This window comes from Dendrobates tinctorius, unplaced genomic scaffold, assembly GCF_039654945.1.
Source record: "Dendrobates tinctorius isolate UK_male_01 unplaced genomic scaffold, ASM3965494v1 ptg000017l, whole genome shotgun sequence".
Classification (NCBI taxonomy): Eukaryota; Metazoa; Chordata; class Amphibia; order Anura; family Dendrobatidae; genus Dendrobates; species Dendrobates tinctorius.
The window spans coordinates 14,360,588-14,377,811 of NW_027361685.1; the positions used below are offsets into that span (position 1 = coordinate 14,360,588).

Sequence of the window (17,224 nt, forward strand, 5' to 3'; positions counted from 1 at the left end):
CTTTGGATAGAAAGAAGTGTGTGGCGGTCGGGGCGCTCCTCCGAGGCCGGCTTAGCTCCTAGTAGAGGCTGTAGTGTGCTCAGCCTGTGAGGAGCTTGGCAAGCGCTGCTGTGTGTCACTGCCTCCTAAGCGTCCGGACCCAGACTGCAGATGTCGGATCAGCTCAGACAGCCGCAGCCCTCCTGTAGGTGAGCGGGATGATGAGCTCCATGCAGCCACTCGCTCCTGCTGCCATGTAAGCCATATTGCTGTGCAGCAGGTGGTGAGGAGTGGGACTCGGGACACACAGGAGAGCAAAGCGAAGGCAACATTACTGACTTTGGGGGCATTATTGCTGAAGATGGGGGTATGTGAGGGTTGTTACTTGTATTACATGTATTGTCTGTAGAAATCCATGCAAATTTACATTTTTTTTGTTTCTTCTTGGTTGGTACAGTGTGGCAGTGAAAGCCACTGAGATTTGCATACTAACCTGTACTGTATTTATATGCAGAGTCTAAAGACTATTGTAAGTGCCTTCAAATTTCCCCTTACAATTTCCACAGCTGTCCACTAGATTTCCTTTTCTTCCATGATCTGCATGATATCACGGGCATGGCTAGCACTGTGGCCAAACTCCTGATTGGCTGGCTGCTAGCTCTAACAGCAACCAGCCAATTAGGACCACGGTCACATTGCTCTCCCCTTTTCTCCCTTTTGTCAGTCAGGCTGATTAAGCCAGTCGGCTGAAGAAATAAAAATCCGGTGGATGGTTGGCGGGGTAACTTGGGGGCACTTTCAGAATCTGTAGACCCTACATCTATATAGAAGTAAATATATATGCCCCCTCCCTGCCCACTTATGAAATAGAAAAGTTTAGTTACTCTTTGAGAATTAACAGACAGTCCTCTTTTACTTATTGCTTTTGACATATAACTAATTTTGAAATCTATTTTGGTTTCAGTTACGGTATATGAAAATGGTCTGTAAATGTCCTTAGCGTAGGCTGAGTTCACAAGGACATCGTATAGTTATATTCAGCTTCTCTGTCCAAAGGAGAGGCTGGACAGAACCAAATATAATAGTTTGCTTCCCTGTTTGCTGGAACGGGGACAGTAACTTACTGAACTGCTAGTGCTCAAAATATTAGCACTTTTTTTTCTTCCTACATGCAGGCCTTTTTTTTACCCCCCTATTTTAAAGCAGCCTCAACATTTCTAGTACGAGCAGTTCAGAAGGCTTGTATCCTTATTCAAGTTATCGGGGAAACAGCTACGGGTTAGCCCTCCCCAGAAAAAGATCGGAAATATCTCGGGAACGAAAAGAGATCTAAAATTAATTTTTGCTGATCAAACCGGATCTAACGAATATCTATCAGAATCCATCCAAAAAATGGCAAATTTCAAATTAGGGGGGGCTAACCCGTACCTAACCCCCCACCTGACACCCCCAATATCTCGGGAACGAAAGGAGATCTAACATTAATTTTTGCTGATCAAACCGGATCTAACGAATATCTATCAGAATCCATCCAAAAAATGGCAAATTTCAAATTAGGGGGGGCTAACCCCCCAACTGACACCCCCAATATCTCGGGAACGAATGGAGATCTAACGCTAGTTTTTGCTGATCAAACCGGATCTAACGAATATCTATCAGAATCCATCCAAAAAACGGAAAATTTCATAGTTGGGGGGCTAGCTACGGGTTAGCCCCCCCTGAAAAAGATCGTAAATATCTCATTTTGTAGGGGTGATCTAATGTTAGTTTTGGTTGATCAAACCGGATCTAACAAAGATCTAATGAATGTAGTCATTTTTTACCCAAATTCTCACTAAGGGGGGGCTAACCCGGGGGTGGTCAGCAGTGTCCATCCTGCACACACTGAGGCCCCTGATCATGTGATCCCTGACTCCTCCCCCTCCTGTGACCTCATCACAGGTCCTGTGCAGTGTGTGCACACAGAACAGCCAATGCCATCGCCGCTCCTGAATGCATGCCTTCCCCTTGCCTCGGGAGTGAGACATGTGGTGCACCGCGGGCCGCATGTTTGAGACCCCTGATTTAAACTATTTGTATAGTTTTTCCTTTTTTGCTTTAGCAGTCAACAAACTGGCTCCATAACACAATCAATTTCGTGATTCAAACCTGCTGGGGCTAGAGTGTCCAGGGTAAAAATCCATCTGGATTCCATATTGTATGTAGGCAGAACTAAGAGACCTCTGCAAGTAAGGATCAAGGAGCACCTTAACAACATTAGAAAGGGATATAAGGGACATCCATTGTCCCGCCACTTTGCAGACATGCACAATCGATCATGCAGAGGTGTCTCCTATATGGGCATACAATTAGTTAAGCCAAATCATAGAAGGGGCGACTATCTCAAAGCAATGTCCCGAGTGGAATCCAGATGGATTTTTACCCTGGACACTCTAGCCCCAGCAGGTTTGAATCACGAAATTGAGCTCTATGCGTTCTAGTTTTTTCCTCACTTTGTGGTACAAGTTTTAAGCCCCAAACAAAAGGGCTTAAAAGTGAAGCTACATCAGAAGTATGGACATGATTTCATATGAATGTCGGACCTTTTGATCAGCCCATAAATGAACAGGGCCCGATAAAATGGGGCTTTTTGAAATATGCACATACTTTTTATTTTAATTTTTATATTTTTTCCTATTTTTAGTATTATTCTTGATATATATATTTTTTATATATATATTTGCATTCTCATTTTTTAATCTATTTTAATTATGTTAATAAATAAAGGTTACACCACATGCATATTTTATTTATGTCTTTCTTAATCTCATCATTCATTCCCTTTTATATACACATATTCTCTATGTCCATCCATTTGGATTCAGTCTCATGCAACCTCTACTTGCTTTAGGGTTAGATGCAGACACTGCCGTCCTCCCCTCCTCCCTTTGATTCTCACTGAATCCACAATCTCTCCTCCTAATGAGGCTTTCTTATCAGGCAGCTGTGGGTCAGGTGATTACTCTGCAGGGCTTCAGGATACTTTATAAGGACGCTCTATGCAATGGCAGGCACAACCCTGATGAAGAGAGACGTTCTCTCGAAACGCGTTGGTTTTGTGCCATTAGCCAGCCACCGTCCTTTCCCAGTGTGACGTCACGCTACACCCTGCCCCCACCACACGCCGACCTCCTCAGCGTCGCTCACGGCCGGAGCACGCAAGGTAGCGGCGATCCGCACTGCTTCACTGCCCCGCAGCAGCGGTCATCACCCACCCCACCTAGCACGCTTGACTGCACCACCGACCACCAGCTTCCAAGTGCCACCCTCCCTGCACTATACCAGCCAGCACAAGCCTCCTCTAACCCTCACCCATGTCACAGGTCTGCCTCTGCATAGAACAGTCTAGTACCAGGTGCTCTTGATTTATCTAAGGATATTCAGCCACAAGCATTTGGCAAGGTTAGCCTCAGCCTCCACCCGAACCATCTATCATTATTCCTTGGTACCTTTTGGCTTTTTTTCTGATATTCAAATCTTTTTTTTTTATTAGTAATTATATTTAAACCAGGATTAGGGGACATGTGCCAGCCAATATCCCAGTAACAGTTCCAAGGTTGGATGCATTATGGTCGGATTCATTAATAAGTAAGTCTATCAGAATCTCTTTTAACCCTTAAGGGGTTGCCCCCCCTTTTTTGTAAGATAAGCGTACTCCACTTCTTTATTTATTCATTCACTTTATTGGCAGCTACTTACATTTTCAAGACAAAGCGATCAGCCTTAAGGGCATTGCGTTTTTTCTATACACTAACAAGTAAGTAGCTTATTTTCTAAAGCAAAACCAAAAAAAAAAAAAAATAGGCTTTATTTATTTATTCATTCATTTATTCATCTCACTTTTTGTGCCAGCTATCCATATTTCCAAGACCAGGCAACCAGCCTCCAGGACATCTTGTTTTTTCTATACATTATCAAGTGAGTAGTCTAATGTTAACCCTTGTCTTTCCCAGTATAGCGCGGTGTAATTACTATTTTAAGCTTGTCTCTTTTTAGCAGGTATTAGCACAGAACCTGTCAATCACCAGCAACATCTGGGAACACCCAATTTTTTCTTCTGGGCCAAGTGGACTAGCGCCAGTGTGTCACTCTATTATTTAAGATATATACCGTATTTTTTGGACTATAAACACACACCTAGGTTTAGAGGAGGAAATTAGGAAAAAAATTGAAGCAAAAAATGTGGTCAATTCTGTACTTAATATCCCCTATCCTGGTATATATGGCCCCCTCATCCCTATCCTGATACACATGGCCCCTTCATCCCTACCCTGGTATACATGGACCCCTCATCCCTATCCTGGTATGCATGGATCCCTCATCCCTATCCTGGTATGCATGGATCCCTCATCCCCTATCCTGGAATGCATGGATCCCTCATCCCTATCCTGACAGGAATGATCGCCTTCATCCCTATACTAGTATGCAGGGCCCCCATTTCACCCTGGTACGCAGGGCCCCATCTCTATTCTGGTACGATTGGCCCCATCCCGATCCTGTTATGTATGGCCCCATCCCTATTGCCCCCACCCCCATCCTGGTATGCATGGCCCCATCAGAAAACAAAAAAAATATTATATTTGCCAGAGTACTCGCCAGGACTGTTCCTCAAAGATCACGGTGAGTATTCATTGCTCTTCAGTAGAGTGCAGTATCAGCCACCGACATCCTGCTGCTGCCGGCAGTCACATGTGCTGCTACTTAAGAGAAATGAATATTCATTGGATTCATCATTCATTCATCAGGAGATTATTTAATATTGAACTATATTCAAGCGGGACTAGATGAAGAAAACCCTAAAATCATGTATCATGTTATCTGAAACAGTCAGAAAACTAGCCCCATATTGGGCGACCCCAGACCTCAGACTATATACTGTGTAAGTTTATAAGCCCCTCCAGTGTCAGGAATAGATAGTATGTGAAAATCCCGTATATACCGCTCAGGGAACACTTTACTTTCAGAGATAATTTCCATATTCATACTAAATAATGGCACAGATCTCCCAGACATTATGATTGCACATATCCCTAGTCTTTATAACGATATTGCACTCATTCCCTGACAGACCGCAGCATGGCCATTAGTTAGAAGCTGCTAATGATCTTTGGAGCAGGTAAGTTTTCCCTGAGTGGTACATATTGGGCCGTCTGAAGACTGAGTTTAGTCTAGGACAATTTGTTTGCACTACTAATTAACAGCAGTTACATTACCAAACTAGGGCAGTCCCTATAGGAGAAAAACACAAGAATTATACTGTATTATCACATACTATCTATTCCTGACACTGGAGGGGCTTATAAACTTACACAGTATATAGTTTGAGGTCTGGGATCTGCCAATATGGGGCTAGTTTTCTGACTGTTTCGGATAACATGATACATGATTTTAGTTTTTTTCCATCTAGTCTGGCTTGAATATAGATAAATATTAAATGTAGTCTGCTGATGAGTCGCCTTTGGTGAGGATGACAAAACTCACAGAAATGAGAGGCTTGGAGAGTGAGTGTGTATACCCTATCACCCTATCTACTGAAACGTGGGGTACATGTTTTTTCTATTAGTCATCTTCTGACTAACCTTCAGGGGGTAAATTTATGGGTATAGTTTTACATTTTGAGTTAATAAAGTTTAGTTTTATCCTTTTGTCAGCAAACATGAGGAATGACAAGAGACAACCCCTTTAAGAAGATCTAATTTTGGTTAAAACGTTTCCAACATTCTGAACATAAAAAAGGCTTCTCCCCTATGTGACATCTCTGATGTTTATTAACAGTTGATTTCCAAGTAAAACATTTCCCACATTAAGAAAATGAAAAAGGCTTCTCCCCTGTGTGAGTTCTCTGATGGCGATCAAGACTTACTTTCCATTTAAAACATTTCCCACATTCTGAACATGAATATGGCTTCTCTGCTGTGTGAATTCTCTGATGTCTAACAAGATTTGAATTATGAGTAAAACATTTCCCACATTCTGAACAGGAAAAAGGCTTCTCCCCTGTGTGAGTTCTCTGATGGCTTTCAAGACTTACTTTCCATTTAAAATATTTCCGACATTCTGAACATGAATATGGCTTCTCTGCTGTGTGAATTCTCTGATGTGTAACAAGTAGTGTTGAGCATTCCGATACCGCAAGTATCGGGTATCGGCCGATACTTGCTGTATCGGAATTCCGATACCGACTTCCGATATTTTTTCAATATCGGAATTCGGCATCGGAATCGGAAGTTCAGTTGATTGACGGCCTGACGTCATCATGATGCGCGGTGTGTGCGCATCATGATGCGCCGTCATTTCGGGCCTTCCGGGGGTCTCTGCCGGCCTGCCGGGGGGCTGTGCCGGCCTGCCGGGGGGCTGTGTGGACTGCCCGGGGTCTGTACCGGCCTGCCGGGGGGCTGTGCCGGCCTGCCGGTGGTCTGTGCACCCTGTGGGGGTCTGTACCGGCCTGCCGGGGGGCTGTGCCGGCCTGCCGGGGGGCTGTGCTGATGTCCGGGGGTCTGTGCAAGCATCGTCCGATGGGACTACAAGTCCCATCGGGCGATGCCTGCTACCATGACAGTGATTGACACATTAGCCAATGATGGGACAGTAGTAGTCCCATCATCCGGCTAATGTGTTAAATGTTAAAAAAAAAAAAAAAATACTACATACATACTACATGCATGCTACATACATACTACATGCTACATACATACTACATGCATGCTACATACATACTACATGCATGCTACATACTACATGCATGCTACATGCATGCTACATACATACTACATGCTACATACATATGCCATTGCTACATGTGGGAATTTCCCACACAGCAATGGCATAAAGTGAGACTAGGGACTTTTTTTTTTTAAGTGGCGGAGGAATACAGTGCGGAAGGATACCTACCTTCCGTCATTGGATTCCTGCAGCCCGTAGAGAACGGCAGCATCATCTGATGCTGCAGTTCTCTACCCAAGATCGTCGTGGGACACACTCGTGGACTGCTTCGGATCGTGGGTGAGTATTTTTGTGGTTTGTAATGTTAATATTTATCCCGGAAAAGACAATGGCTTCGGGGAACAATGTGACAAGTATTGGTAAGTATGTTACTCTATGTTATATGTACTGTATGTCTATGTATGTATTGTATGAATGTATTGTATGTATGTAGTATATATGTGGTATGTATGTAGCATGTAGTATGTATGTAGCATGTAGTATGTATGTAGCATGCATGTAGTATGTATGTAGCATGCATGTAGTATGTATGTAGCATGCATGTAGTATATATGTAGTATGTATGTAGCATGTAATTTTTTTTTTTTTTACTGTCACGGTAGCAGGCATCGCCCGATGGGACTTGCAGTCCCATCGGACGATGCCTGCACAGACCCCCGGAGCCTGCACAGACCACCGGCAGGCCGGCACAGCCCCCCGGCAGGCCGGCACAGCCCCCCGGCAGGCCGGCACAGCCCCCCGGAGCCTGCACAGCCCCCCGGCAGGCCGGCACAGCCCCCCGGCAGGCCGGCACAGCCCCCCGGAGCCTGCACAGACCACCGGCAGGCCGGCACAGACCACCGGAGCCTGCACAGACCCCCTGGCAGGCCGGCACAGCCCCCCGAAAGGCCCGTACAGACCCCAGAGAGGCTGTACAAGGGCAGGAAAGGGTTTTTCTTATTCCGATACCGGAAGTCCCATAGACTTGAATGGGACTTCCGGTATCGGAATCGGCGATACCGATACTTTTTTTAAAGATCGGCCGATACCATCCGATACGATACTTTGAAGTATCGGACGGTATCGCTCAACTCTAGTAACAAGATTTGGTTTCTGAGTAAAACATTTCCCACATTCTGAACATGAAAAAAGCTTCTCTCCTGTGTGAGTTCTCTGGTGATTAATAAGATGCTCTTTCTGGTTAAAACATTTCCTACATTCTGAGCAGGAAAAAGGTTTCTCCCCTGTGTGAGTTCTCTGGTGATTAATAAGATGCTCTTTCCGGCTAAAACATTTCCCACATTATGAACAGGAAAAAGGCTTCTCCCCTGTGTGAGTTCTCTGATGGCTATCAAGACTTACTTTCCATTTAAAATATTTCTCACATTCTGAACATGAATATGGCTTCTCTGCTGTGTGAATTCTTTGATGTGTAATGAGATTTGGTTTCTGAGTAAAACATTTCCCACATTAAGAAAATGAAAAAGGCTTCTCCCCTGTGTGAGTTCTCTGATGGCGATCAAGACTTACTTTCCATTTAAAACATTTCCCACATTCTGAACATGAATATGGCTTCTCTGCTGTGTGAATTCTCTGATGTCTAACAAGATTTGAATTATGAGTAAAACATTTCCCACATTCTGAACAGGAAAAAGGCTTCTCCCCTGTGTGAGTTCTCTGATGGCGATCAAGACTTACTTTCCATTTAAAATATTTCCCACATTCTGAACATGAATATGGCTTCTCTGCTGTGTGAATTCTCTGATGTGTAACAAGATTTGGTTTCTGAGTAAAACATTTCCCACATTCTGAACATGAAAAAAGCTTCTCCCCTGTGTGAGTTCTCTGGTGATTAATAAGATGCTCTTTCCGGCTAAAACATTTCCCACATTCTGAACAGGAAAAAGGCTTCTCCCCTGTGTGAGTCCTATGGTGATTAACCAATTGTGATTTCGTGTTAAAACATTTCCCACATTCTGAACATGAAAATGGCTTCTTTGCTTTAGGAGCAGTTTGTTTTTTAATGTCTCTTTTGTGACTTTGAATTTCCTTAGTAATCGGTAAAGAATCAGAAGATGTGACTTGTTTCATAGGATCAGATGACAGATCTTTACTGTGAATAGGTGATGATATATCTGGAGTAATAGCATTCACTTCAGTTGTATCTTGTAGGATCTCAAGATCATTAGATTTAAAAATTGAAGATGTCAGCTGTCCCTCTGATCGCTTGGTACAGTCATCTTCTAGGATAAAAAAACAATTTTTTTAATAAAATATCCTTGAGTTTTATATTTTTGAACATTTCTACTTAAACTGTCCATAAAAATGGCAAACTATGTAAAAAACTTTAATTATTTACCAAGACAATGACAGTTCACAGTCTAATAGAAAACCTTGTTGGATGAGCCAGTAGTGTGTGGTGTTCAACTGTTTGTTCATTCTGCCTCCCAAATATCAAATATAAAGAAACCAATCAATGTTACATAGGCAAAAATAATTGGAAGAAGTTCTCCAGCTCCACGATGTTGTGAAAACAGATTTCTTTATTCACATCAGACGTTACAAAGAGGAAGTTAAAATGCCTGCATAGAAAATACAGATGCTTGCATTCTCAACGCATTTCTAGAGTCTCAGCACCCTTAGTCAAGGCAGGTTAGAGTTAATGCTATAGTTAGGGTTAGTGTTGGGGCTAAAGTAAGAGTACTGTCACGCTTGGCGATGCACCAGCGATCCCGACAATGATATGACCTAATAGGAATCGCTGGTGCATCACTACATGGTCGCTGGTGAGATGTCAAAGTCAGATCTCACAGCGACGCAGCAGCGATATAGAATGATACGACAGTCGTTGGGATCCGGTCTCTCAGACCTGTAGTACTGAGGTCATTCCTCATTGTCCCTGTCAAACACAGCGATGCATGCTGGCCCGCGGGACACCAGCGATCAAAAAATGGCCCAGGACATTCGAGCATGATCAGCAACACCGCAGCAGGGGCCCAATCGCCGCTATGTGTCACAAGTAGCGAGAACGCAGGTGAGATCGCTGATGCATCACAAAATCGATCTCGCTATGTGAGACGGGGGCTAAAGGGTTCCTGTCAGGCGAAAGTTAAGGTTACTATTAGGCAAAAGTTGGGTTACTGTTAGGCAAAAGTTGGGTTACTGTTAGGCAAAAGTTGGGTTACTGTTAGGCAAAAGTTGGGTTACTGTTAGGCAAAAGTTGGGGTTACTGATAGGCAAAAGTTAGGGTTACTGTTAGGCTAAAGTTAGGGTTACTGTTAGGCTAAAGTTAGGGTTACTGTTAGGCAAAAGTTGGGTTACTGTTAGGCAAAAGTTGGGGTTACTGATAGGCAAAAGTTAGGGTTACTGTTAGGCTAAAGTTAGGGTTACTGTTAGGCTAAAGTTAGGGTTACTGTTAGGCTAAAGTTAGGGTTTATTCTACAGTTAGGGGTAGGCTAAAGAATTAGGCTTTTCTCAATTGTCTCCCCAATAATTTGGTCACGTCAGTCATGTTACGTGAGAGTTTTCTATTTCCGGAGAAAAAAAACTATAAACGAATAAAATGGCCCGTCAGTATTATAGTGCAGAGGAGGCTTATGCACTTTTATGTTCTGACAGTGAAGAAAGTTCAGTGTCAGATGGCGATGTGGATTTCGAGGGTTTTAGTAGCAGCGACAGTGATAGCTCAGAAATGAGCAGTGATTCTGGTCCATCCTCACACACAAGGACCAGTACAACAAGAAGGAAAAATAGCGCTTCTGGAGAAATGTCTCCAACTCAGGGAACAAAGCCCAGTACTAGCGCTGTCCCTAGTGCTCGTGAATTGGCGCACACCAATGTCCAAGGGGCTTTGCCTCTTGATGTAGCATTTCCCAGATGGGAGGCTTCGGATTCGGCTACTCCATTCATCCCTAATTTTAATGCCATTCCTGGTATAAATGTGGAGGTGGAAAATTTTGGAACGATTATTTTTTTAATTTGTTTCTGACAGATAGCTTGCTAGAGCATATTGTCCTACAAATTTATATGTGTCCCAATTCATCAGCCAGAATCCACGATCCTATTATGCTAGGTCAAATTTATGGAACCAACTAATGTCCTAGAAAGGAAAACATTTTTAGGACTTACATTCAATATGGAACTTGTTAAAAAAAATAACCATTCGGTCCTATTGGTCCAACTGCCCTGTTCAAGCCACCCCTATGTTTTCTGCTGTTCTTCGTAGGACCCATTATGAAATGCTCATGAGATTTTGTCATTTTAACGACAATAGTCAATGCCTGCCCAGAAATGTCCCTGAACATGACAGACTATTCAAAATCAGACCCATCATCACAGAAAAGGAAAAGGAAGACTGCACCTCAAGCAATTTATTCCTTCTAAGAGGGCAATTTTTGGAATAAGGCTCTATAAAATGTGCGAGAGTCCAACCGGATACACATCAGCTTTTCGCATTTATGAGGAGAAAGATAGCCAACTAAACCCACCAGGAGGCCCTACTTATCTGGGGACATAGGGAAAAATCATTTGGGAGCTGATAACGCCATTTTTACAAAAAGGCTACAATCTGTATGTTGACAACTTCTACACCAGCATACCCCTATTTAAAAGTCTGGTTGAACATAACATAGGGGCTTGTGGGACTATTCGCAAAAACCGTCAGGTGTTTCCACAATCATTGGTCAGCAAAAAGTTCCGAAAGGGGCAGTCAGGGGCTTTACACAATGGAGAGCTGCTTGCCCTTAAGTATAAGGATAAAGATATTTTTATCCTGAGCTCGATCCACACAGATTCCACAAGGGCCACTGCAGACCAACAGGGATCCACTACTCCAAAACCTGGGTCTGTCATTGACTACAACAAATATATGGGGGTGTGGACCTTGCAGATCAGGTTCTACAGCCATACCAGGAATCAAGAAAATCATATATCTGGTATAAAAAGTTAGTCATGTATTTGTTTCAGGTGGCCACATATAATTCTTTTGTGTTATACAAAAAAGCCGGAAATGCAGATACTTTCCTTGATTATCAGGAAAAGGTCACTGAAAATCTTGTTTTTGATAATTTTGTCCCCACCAATCCTTTAGAATCTGAAGATGTCAGAAGACTCACTGAGCGACATTTTATTGCACTCATCCCAGTAACTGAAACAAGAAAGAACCCCCAGAGAAGATGTCGTGTATGTTCCTAGAGAGGAATGAGGCATGATCCCCGCTATTATTACCCACAATGCCCATCACTGCCAGCCTTATGCCTCCATGACGGCTTTACAATCTTCCACACAGAACCACGTTTTTGAACTGTTTTGACATTCAAGCATTTGGTTTATTTAGTGACAGACACATTTGAGTAGAGCTGACGTAACAATTTCCGGGGGTAGGTGGGGGGAGGTCTCCAGAGACACAAGCTGGGCACAATATATTGGGCACTACAATGACATTTTTGCAATTTTTGCTCTAAAACTTCCACTACGAGTTTCTGGAAATCATCCATGTAGAGAAAATGGTCACTATATTCATAGATGAATTCCCAGAGGGGTGTCATTTCCAAAATGGGGTCACTTCAGGGGGATTCTGTTGTTCTAGCACTTAGCGGCTCTCCAAAGTGCCACAACAGCAGAATCCCCCCTGAAGTGACCCCATTTTAGAAATGACACCCCTCTGGGAATTAGAAATGACCCCCCCTCTGTGAATTCATCTCTGGGTGTAGTGACCATTTACCTATCTACCTAATTTCCAATGTAATATCTGGGGTTAAAACAACATTTTAGTGATAAAAATGTACCATATTTTTCAGACTATAAGTCGCACTTTTTGCCAAAAAATTTAGTGGGGAAATGGGGATGCGTCTTATAGTAGGAATTTACTTACAAATGCTGTTGCGGCGGCGCTCTGTGCTGCGTGGAGGGCTCCACTGGAATTTTGTCAAAGTCCAGAGACCCCTGCAGTTTCATTGTTACGATGCGGTGGTCTCCAGAAAAATGGCCGCTGTGAACGGCGCATGCTCAGATTCAGATCTCGCCCCGAGATCTCGTTGCCGAGATCTAAATCTGAGCATGTGCCGCCCCCACCTGCCATTCTCCCGGAGGCCATCGCATCACAGCAATGGAGCTGCAGGGGCTTAAGGCTTTGACAAAATGGCGGCAAAGCCCCCCACGCAGCACAGAGTGCCGCTGCCCCAGCACAGAGCGCTGCCGCCGCCACAGGTGGAGCGCTGCCGACCCAACGCAGAGCACTTCCACCCAAGCACAGAGCACCGCTGCCACACCAGCCTGGAATGGGAGCTTCCAGAGGCCACCGCACCAGCCTGGACCATCGAACAACGTCTGTGACCACTCTTGCACCTGTGCTGATTCCATGATTCCACCCCCCCGGTAAGCTGAATTCGGATGTAAGATGGACCCCCATTTTGCACATTTTTCTCCCCTATTTTCCTTTTGAAAATTTGGGGTGCGTCTTATAGTCCAAAAAATACAGTAATTATTTTTTCTTCACTGCCCAATGGTATAATTTTCTATGGAACAGCAGTGGTGTCAGTATGCTCACTGCACCACTAGAAGAACTCATTCAGGGAAGTATTTGGTAAAATGCAGTCACTTTTGGGGCTTATGCTGTTCTGGCACCTCAGGGGCTCTGACAATGTGACATGTCACCCACAAACACTTCCAGCAAAATCTGCTCTCCAATATGGCGCTCCTTCCCTTCCAAGCCATGCCATGCGCCGAAACAGTGGTATTCTCCCACATGTGGGGTATCGGCGAGCTCAGGAGAAATTGCACAACAAATTGTATGGAGCAATTTCTCCCGTTACCCTTATGAAAATGCAAAATATGGAGCTAAAAAGATTTGTGAAAAATCGTATTTTTTTTTTATTTGCATGGCGCCATGTTATAAACTTCTGTGAAGCACCTGTGGGTTGAAGGTGCTCAATACACATCTGGATAAGTTCCCTAAGGGGTCTAGTTTCTAAAATGGTGTCACTTGTTGGTGGTTTCCACTGTTTAGGCACATCAGGGGCTCGACAAACACGACATGGCAACCGCTAATTATTCCAGCATATTTTACATTCAAAAAGTCAAATGGCGCTCCTTCCCTTCCGAGCCCTGCCGTGCGCCCAAACAGTAGATTTCCCCAACATATGGGGTATCGGCATGCTCAGGAGAAATTGCACAACAAAACGTATCGTCCATTTTCTCCTGTTACCCTGGCGAAAGTGAAAAAAAAATAGGTCTAAAGGAAAATTTTTGTGAAAGAAAATTAAAGTAAATGTTTATTTTTTCCTTCCACATTTCATTCATTCCAGTGAAGCACCTGAAGGGTTAATAAACTTCTTGAATGTGGTTTTGAGCCCCTTGAGGGGTGCACTCTTTAGAATGGTGTCACTTTTGGGTATTTTCTGTCATATTGACCCCCCAAACTCATTTCAAATGTGAGGTGGTCCCTAAAAAAATGGTTTTGTAAATTTTGTTGTAAAAATGAGAAATCGCTGTTTAACTTTTAACCCTTATAACTTCCTAACAAAAAAAATTTGATATAGTTGATATAGAGGCTACTGCGCAGGCGCCGCCATCACCGGTGACATTGTGCTGGATGTAATTTCTTTCTAAGCCTCACAATAGCCACAATATTATAGGCATTATCAACAATAATATCAATGCTATTATATGCATTATGTAATAATGGGGGCAGGTCAGTGAGGGGTCAGCGACCTGTCATAAGCCAATACAGATGAATATGTAATCAGAGCACCACATAAAGCCCCGCCCACAGCCCCACCCACAGCCCCGCCCTGGAGCACGAGAATCTCATTAACTGAAAACTACAAATACAGATTACACAACAGTAAACCAGAGTTGCCCTCATTTATGGTGGACCATTGGAGCTACTATGGATCCTGACCAGAAGATTAGAGAAAATATTGCTCCCCATTTCAGGAGAGACTGTGCAGTAATCTGAATTCCTTAGGATCGAAAACAATGTAATTGGTTGTAAGTTCTATAGAAAAGGGCTTTCACTGCCCAAAGTCATTTGAACAGTTTTGGGTGGAGGAGAATGTTGTGGTCTAGAGGCAAAATGGTGATCATGGTAATATGGCCGGACTACACCACCGATAAAGCAGCCACAGCCGGTGACTGAGAGGAATCTGTGACTTCTCTGCATTCAGTGGTTACTACTCACCTGGGTAGTCATATGTGGGAATCTCCTCTTTACACCACTCATCATCTCTCACATATGTCTCTGTAGTATTAATATGGGTCAGATCTTCACCCTGAAACAAATATTGTAAAAGTCACAGACAGATGGAGAAGTCCCATCTATGATCAGCTCTAATCCTGCCATCTCCACCGTTCTCATTACACAAGTATAAAACATATAATACTGGTGGATAAAACAAGACTGAGCACAAGACCTTCACAGCCGCCTACACATCATAGCGGAGACCTCCTGACACCTTCTCTCCATCTACCTGATGATCCTGAGGAGCACTGGGATCTTCTTGGTTACAGTCCTGTGGAAGAAGAGGACGGGGACATCTCTCTGGTGTTGTCCTCTTACTGGATAGATCTGGAGGAAACACATACAGGGACTGAATTCATTCTCTACATACAGATAATTATAGGCCGTGTGTATTTAGTCCTGTCTATTACCTGGTGATGTGAGGGGCCGGGGAACCTCCATTATGACGTTCTTGTACAGATCTCTGTGTCCTTCTAAATACTCCCACTCCTCCATGGAGAAATAGACAGCGACATCCTGACACCTTATAGGAACCTGACACATACAATGATACCGTCATCCCCCGATCCCTTCATAGTGTTACTGTATAATGTCCCAGCATTCCCAGCAGTGTCACCTCTCCAGTCAGCAGCTCAGTCATCTTGTAGATGAGGTCTAGGATCTTCTGGTCATTGATGTCCTCATGGATCAGGGGGTGAGGTGGAGGCCCCGTGATTGGGCTCAGGGGTCTTCCCCATCCCTCAGACACAGGGTCCTGACAGCGATCACTAGAGGTCTTCTTCACCACTGTGTAATCCTGGTTATGGAGACACATTAATAAATCTCACTACAGACATTTCCAGAGTCCTCACCTCTCCAGTTCTGTCCATCTGTTATTCCCATAGATAAGAATGATGTAATGTGATGTCATCAGAATCTCTCACCTCTCCAGTGAGACGGAAGAGGATCTCTAGGGTGAGGTGTAACATCCTCTCCGCCATCTTGTCTCTGTCCATATCCATCCTTGATGGGTAAATCAGGAAAATTTTCTTCTGTAGAAGATCTTCACTGAGAGGATCCGATATTGTAGAGACCTGAATGAGAAGAAGATGATCCGATGTAACATCATAAGAATCCTGTGTAATAATACACTTACTGGAGATAATAAGGGAAACATATGAGGAGATTTATTATCTTACAGGGTTTAGTTTTCTTCCCTGACATCTACTAATAAAACCTATATATTTAGGCCACAGACAACAAGCAGTTTCCTCCTCGGAGTCGGCAGCTGAACACGTTCCTCATAGACTCATCTTCCATAACACTAATTCTCGTCTCATTACCGACACTGGAATCGGCATTAGCAATACTGCAGGAGATATTCATTACACGTGACATGAGAAATAACTCCTTCATGATGAGGACGACATCTTCATCTTCTACTGCGGCTCTAGAGACAGATGTGGCCAGAGTCGGTCACTGCCTCCATCCCCACCGGCCGTCTATATGAAGGTTTCCCGTCTTCCCCGCACTGGAATCTTCTCTCCCGTTAGATCTCAGCTCTGAGTCACACACAGAAGTTTGAGGCTTTTCTGGAAGAACAGGACAGGAGAGATCTGAGGCCGATGTCTCCATGTACAGGGTTTCCCCTCGGGATAAGAGGCTTTTCTATCCCTTTCCCCCAATTAGAGGGGACACCTGTGGATATCGGGGTCTTTACCGGCTGCAGTCCTGGGGGGATTTACTCAGTAACGTGGACGTTGGAGAAACGTCACCATCAATTCCCATCAGAGTGAAGGAACATCGCTCCTCTATTCAGCTCTATGGATCCAGGATGAAATCCACTGCGGCCCCTGCAAGAAAAGAGCGAAGTCTGGTGAGACCCCCGAGGCCGGAGATTTCTACAGCTGCTCTGTGCGCACAGGACCTGTGATGAGGTCACAGGAGGGGAGGAGTCAGGGGTCACATGATCAGGGGCCTCAGTGTGTGCAGGACTCTGCTGTGCTGGTTGTCATGGTGCTGGATGAGGGGAAGTTTATTTGTGGGGTCAGGAGGGGTTTACAGGGTGGATGTAGCAGAGCCGTGTGTGTACGAGGTGTACGGAGCGGAGCCGTGTGTGTACGAGGTGTACGGAGCAGAGCCATGTGTGTACGAGGTGTACGGAGCAGAGCCATGTGTGTACGAGGTGTACGGAGCAGAGCCGTGTGTGTACGAGGTGTACGGAGCAGAGCCGTGTGTGTACGAGGTGTACGGAGCAGAGCCATGTGTGTACGGAGTGGAGCCACG

The 17,224-nt window shown here is 44.2% G+C and overlaps 1 protein-coding gene and 1 pseudogene across 1 annotated transcript in view; both read right to left on the reverse strand.

Moving 5' to 3' along the window:
• LOC141082449 (gastrula zinc finger protein XlCGF66.1-like) overlaps window positions 1–16,073 on the reverse strand; it is a 533,652-nt gene extending 517,579 nt beyond the window's left edge. Inside the window, exon 1 of the mRNA XM_073566391.1 lies at window positions 15,883–16,073. Coding sequence (XP_073422492.1) covers window positions 15,883–15,960 — 78 coding nt within the window. The 5' untranslated portion in view covers window positions 15,961–16,073. The remainder of the gene's footprint in view (window positions 1–15,882) is intronic.
• LOC141082357 (uncharacterized) lies at window positions 7,658–15,502 on the reverse strand (annotated as a pseudogene).
• Window positions 16,074–17,224: the final 1,151 nt, after the last annotated feature.